This window comes from Echinops telfairi, unplaced genomic scaffold, assembly GCF_000313985.2.
Source record: "Echinops telfairi isolate 266 unplaced genomic scaffold, ASM31398v2 ScPeMD7_7457;HRSCAF=8495, whole genome shotgun sequence".
Taxonomy (NCBI): Eukaryota; Metazoa; Chordata; class Mammalia; order Afrosoricida; family Tenrecidae; genus Echinops; species Echinops telfairi.
In genome coordinates this window covers 29,885,767-29,891,864 of record NW_022111357.1, presented here as the reverse complement: position 1 = coordinate 29,891,864, position 6,098 = coordinate 29,885,767, and the positions used below count along the sequence as shown (strand labels likewise).

At 48.4% G+C, this 6,098-nt stretch overlaps 1 protein-coding gene across 1 annotated transcript in view; it reads left to right on the top strand.

Annotated features, from left to right (window-relative positions):
* Positions 1–1,145: 1,145 nt before the first annotated feature.
* The window catches only part of FHAD1 (forkhead associated phosphopeptide binding domain 1), a 169,433-nt gene continuing 164,480 nt past the window's right edge, over positions 1,146–6,098 (top strand). The window contains exon 1 of the mRNA XM_045298951.1: positions 1,146–1,238. Within this exon, the coding sequence (XP_045154886.1) occupies positions 1,146–1,238 (93 nt within the window). The remainder of the gene's footprint in view (positions 1,239–6,098) is intronic.

The following is a 6,098-nucleotide window of genomic DNA, read 5'->3' as shown; positions in this document are numbered from 1 at the left end:
TGATTGCCCTGTGACATCCTTTGTCCCATTTGTGCCGTTTGACAAGGAACTCTGGTGGCACAGGGGTTAAGCACTCGGCTGCTCATCCAAAGGGCTGAGTTTCAAACTCACCTGCAGCTCTGCAGAAGAAAGGTGTGCAAGTCTACATCGGGAAAGATGACAGCTTTGGAAACCGTAACGGGAGAGTTCTGCTCTGTTCTGCAGGGTCAGCATGAGTCTGAGTCCACTCGACGGCTTAGGTCTGCTTTAGGGTTTCCTACTGGTCTCTGTGTCTATGGGCTCCTTATAATTCAGGCGTGGTTAGACTTTGGACACCCACCCCCTAGATACGGTCTCATCCACCAGACTAACAAAAAACCCCACTTCCCAAAGGAAGTTACATCCACAGATTCAGGAACGATGACCCCAACACAAAGGAAGGGACTTGAAAAACTGGCTGGAAAAACGGCTTCATCTTTCACAGCATTTCTGCTCCCCCACTCCCAAACTTTGGGGACACAATTCAATTGACAACAGCTAGGAAGTGGTGGGCGGGAGTGGTGAGCTGAGACTTGATCAAGTCAGGTAACAAACCCCGTAGTGAACTTAAAGGGCGGTCGAGAACCAGTATCAGTGGCATTCGGATTTTTCCCATTGGGTTGTTTTATCTTTTGTTTGTGTCCTGAGTCATGTAAGTAGTGTGCCCTGATTGGTAATCAGGACCAAGCTCCTCCCCTTTAAGAAGGCAGTCTTTGACCCTTGCAGAAGAAGTGTCACTGTTGTGACTGTCTGTTGAGTCCCTCCCTCCATCCGCGGTCACCTCTGCTGGCTTCTCCAGCTGCCCTTTGCCACAGGCTGTCTTCCATTCATTCTAAATGCTACACTTTTGAATGATTATAAGTCGCTCCTGCCACCGAGTGATGCCCACTCATAGTGACTTACAGGACAGGGCACACCTGCCTCTGTGGGTTTCTGAGATGAACTCTACATGGGAGTAGAAAGCCTCCTCTTTCTGCCTTGGGGCAGCTGGTGATTTTGAACTGCTGACCTTGTGGTGAGGACCCAACGTGTAGCCACTACGCCATCTAGGCTGCTCTGCATGGGTAGAGCACTGCCTTTTTCTCAGCGGATCTGTCTCTGGGCTCCTTGCAGGGCGAGCAGAGGGCATGAAAGCCTACCTGAAGAGCGCGGAAGGCTTCTTTGTTCTGAATAAAAGCACGACGATTGGACGGCACGAGGATTCAGACCTTGTTTTGAAGGTAAGAACTCCTCCTCATGCCCTGGCACTCCCTTGACCTTGACCCAAGAGCTTCTGGTTGGCTTGTGCACTCAGTGCTGGGAAAGCCCCACCTCCCACAGCCTCTTCTCCCATTGAGACTCTCCCAGGCACCTAGGGTCCTGGGTTTCCTGGGCTGAGGCAGGAAATGGCCATGAAGCATAGTCCTTAGCACACTTGTCTGCAGATGTCTCCCCACCATCCAGGGCCCCAGCCCCAGCAGCTGGATGGGCCATCTCAAAGGCAGGTGACAAAGGAGGGTTGCTGTGGCCTCTGCCTGTTCTATCTGGTCAGCCAGGGCCACCAGGAGTGTCCAGCTGGGGTACAGGCCTCTTGTCCTCTTCAGAGCTCCTGGGGACAGTTGTGGGCCCTTAGGACCCATGGACCTCCAAGCAGGATAAGGGCTAGTTTGGCCACAGTCTTCTCCTATTGTGTTTCATCTTTTGCATTGGCTGGAGTCTGGTCCACAGACTCAACTCATTGACAGCCAAGAAGGGAAGAAGAAAGAATGATAGGAACAATGGAATTGAGCCTTTTTAAACATCAAAACCAACCCACTGCCAAGTCAATTCCAACTCACAGTGGCCCTATAGGACTGAATAGAACTGCCCTTCTGGGTTTTGTAGACTACATTATAGGAGTAGAAAGTCTCATCTTTCTCCTGGGGACCAGCTGGTGGTTTTGAACTGCTGACTTTGCGGTTAGCTGCTCAACTCATAGTCACTACTCCATTGGGCATCTTTAAACATCAAAGGGAGTTCAGAGTTGCCAGGGAACCTGCAATGGAAAATCTCTTTCTCAGTATGAAAGGCGGGTCTCTCAGACCCCACTCAACAGAGTACTCAGATGATTTTTAATGTTCTGGGGTTTTTTTCCCAACTGTTTTATTGGCACATAATTTACATATCAAACAGTTCAATCGTGCACATAATTTACATATCAAACAGTTCAATCGTGTCAAGAAGAACTGTACAATCATTATCACATCAATTTTAGAACATCCCCCATGCCTCATGGTCAAATCACCTTTAAAATAAGTTGTGCCTTCAGTCAACAGTCAGTTCTAGTGCTCCCTCCCCATTCTCACCTTCATTGTTTACTCCCAAAATCCCCTCACCCTCCCTATCACCCACCTCCCCACCCACATCCCTACATCCCCTATAAACCCTGCATCAGTTATTGTCTCTATGCATCCACTCCTCCTGTGCTTTACAAACTGGGCAGCCCAATGGAAACAATAAAAAATAAAATCAAAATACTGTGGAAAGGAGAAAATAATACAAAATTTGTAAGGACAAAAATACAAATAATGAGTAAGAAAGAAGAGACACCCCCCTCCCCCAGACCCCATCAACATTCAAAAAGCCAGGCAAGAAATTTCTGTCATGGAACATGTAAGAGATACTTGCACCCAGAACAAATTCAGGTCCATTCTAAAAAGAGGTCAACCGGCCAAGTGTCCAGTTCAATCCAGCAGAATCAAGACTACAATGGTCTCTGCCTGATGGTAGGGCTGTTTGAGACTCTTGCCTTGGCTATAGCAGATCTGCCAGGGTTTCAGTCTGACTAGATTCTCTGCTGATGGGTTTGGCCTCCCACTGTCCTCCATGGCCTTCTACAAACTAAGTGTTCATAGTTTGAGCTCTGATACTTTCCCCTTCTCTCTATTCAAATTTTGTAATTGTCGTATTTGGTTAACCTTCCATTTTGAGGTAATTGTTGATGCCTAGGAAGTTCCAAAAATGGTCTACAGAGATCCCGTGTATGCTCCACCCAGTTCCCCAAGTGGCTACTTACCTATAATGGCACCAACATCAAAACCAGGAAATGGGCGTCGGTCCACTCTGTGTGTCTCCTTGTGGGCTGTTATATCACCTGTGAAGGGATGTAATCCCCACCGCAGTCAAGACACAGACCCGGGCGCCACCACCAGGAAGGTGGTCCTATGCTGCCCCTTTGAAGCCACACACTTCTCCCCTGCCACCCCTCACCCAGAGCCACCACGCCTCTCCTCTCCCTCCCTACAGTTTTGTCACTTCCAGCATGCTAGACAGATGGGCCTGGCGATGGGGGATTGGGCCGTGATTGTGGGTGATGGTTCCACAAGTAATGTAATTGGCATCACAGGCCTGCACACTTGAACACGTTGGCCCAATGCTGTACTATGTATTTTTAAAAATTTTTATTTATCATTTAATGGGAGCTTTTTTAAAAAAAACCATTTTATTGGGGGCTTGTACAACTCTTATCACAATCCATACATACATCAATTGTGTAAAGCACATTTGTACATTCGCTGCCCTCATCATTCTCAAAACATTTGCTTTTCATTTAAGCCTCTGGCAGCAGCTCCTCATTTTCCCCCCTCCCTCCCTGCATCTCCCTCCCTCATGAACCCTCGATAATTTATAAATTATTATTTTGTCATATCTTACACTGTCTGATGTCTCCCTTCCCCCACTTTTCTGTTGTCCGTCCCCCAGGGAGGAGGTTATATGTAGATCCTTGTAATTGGTTCCCCCTTTCTACACCACCCTCCCTCCACCCTCCTGGTATCGCCACTCTCACCACTGGTCCTGAAGACATCCTCCACCCTGGATTCCCTGTGTTTCCAGTTCCTCTCTGTACCAGTTGGACTATGTTTTATAAAGAACGCTGTGTAAATGGAATTGATGTGACCTGAGGTTGGCTTCCCCCTCCCCGCCCCCCCAGCACACAGACTCAGCATCATTCTCTGGAGATCCATGTAGGTTGTTACTGTCGCTGCAGTGTGTTCTAGTGTTCCAGGGTGGGGATTTACCCTCGTTGGTTTAACCACGCAGCCTTGCTTCTTATCTGAGGCTGTTGCAAATAAAGCTGCCCAAGCCTTTCCTGCACAGGTTTCTGTGTGGATACAGGTGTGTATTTCTCTGAGATAAACTCCCTGGAGTGTGAAAGCTGGGTCAGAAGGTCAGTATGATGTTGGATTTGCAAAGAAACTGCCGAATCATTTTCCAGAATGTACTATTTTACAGCCCCACCAGCAATATAGAAGAGATTCAGTTTCTCAACATTCTCACTGATATATATATATACACACACACACACACACACACATATATATATACATATAAATGATTTGAGCTCTTCTTGATAGGTGTGCCCCATTGACACAGCGGCTGCACCGATGGGCTCAAACGTAAGAACAGTTGTGAGCGTGGCCCAGGACCGGGCAGTGGTGGTCTGCTGTGCATAGGATCACAATGAGTCGGAACCGACTCGATGTTACCTCACAGAACCAACAGCAGTAGGTGTGTTATTACTCTTTCAGTGCAGCCGGTTATGCCACTAGCCAAGAGGTTGCTGGTTTGAATCCACCAGTGCTCCCTGGGGGGAAAGTGAGGCAGTCTGCCTTTGTAGAGATTTGCAGCCCTGACACCCGAGGAGTGGGCTTACTGTCCGGAGAGAGCTGTTGTGAGTTGCATCCACTCAATGGCAGTGGGTTTTGATCGCAGTGGGTGTGTCGTGAGAGCGCATCGTGATCTCAGCTGGCATCATCCCACTGGCTGCTGATATTGATGGTCTTTGGGGGTATTTACTTGCCCCCTGGATATCCTGCTTGGTGACAAACATCTCTTCATGTCAGGTGCACATTTTCCAATTGAATGTCTGTCTTCTTATTGTGGAGTTCTTTCTGTCCTTGGGGGTCGAGTTTGTTGTCAGAATGCTGCTGTTGCTAGGGGCCGTCAAGCTGGCTCTGACTCATGGTGACCCTCTGCACAGCAGAGCAAATATCGGTGGCCCAGCCCGGGGCCACGCCGCATTGCTGCTACGCTTAAGCCTGTTGTTGCAGCCACTGTGTCAACCCATCTCCTTGAGGGTCTTCCTCCTTTCCCTTGATACCTCGGCTTTACCAAGCACGATGTCCTTTCCAGTGGCTGGTCTCCCCTGATGACCTATCCAGAGCAGGTCAGGTGAAGTCCGGCCACTCTGGCTTCTGAGCAACATTCTACCTTTCCCTCTTCCAAGACAGATGGGTTCTTTCGGTGGTAGTCCAGGGTAGACTGCGTAGTCTTCTCCAACAGCATAATTCAAATGCATCCAGACTCCAGTCTTCTTTACTCATTGCCCAGCTTCCACCTGCAGGGAGGCGATGGAAGCGACCGTGGCTGCGCCAGGCCCACCTCAAGTTGACATCTCTGCTTTTTAGCAGTTTAAAGGGGTCTTTGCTGCAAATTCGCCCATTTGATTTCTTCACTGCCGATTCTGTGCATGGTTGTGGATCTAAGTAAAAGGAAATCCTCGACAGCTTCAGTCTTTGCCGTGTTTATCATGATGTTGCTCTCTGGTCTCGTGAGGGTTTTTGCTTTTCTGTGTGAAGCTGTAAGTGCTTTACGTCCTGCTCACTTTCGGATGTGGCATCGGTGTATCACAGGGTTTTACTCACCACCTGGACTAGAGCCTTCCTCCCATCCAGATGTGGTCCTTCTTCATGTACTCCAGTGTGTTAGGCCAGGTTGACTAGAGAAACAAAACCAAGGAGATATATATATGAAAGAGCTTTACACCAAAGAGTAATCATATAATAAGAAAACATCTCAGCCAGTGCAGATCAAGTCCATAAGTCTGATATTAGCCCATAAATAACTCTCCAGACTCACACAATCACATACAATGATGCCGAATGCAGAAAGATCACAGGCCGGTGGGTGCAGTCTTGTGGATCTGGTTACAGTGAAAGCATCTCAATACTGGTGTGGGTCTCCACGTGGCTCCTCCAGCTAGCTCAGTGAATGTAGTATAATGGTTGGGGGGTGGGGTGTCAGCCCCCACCGCTAGTCGTGGGTTCAATAAGCACAATTGT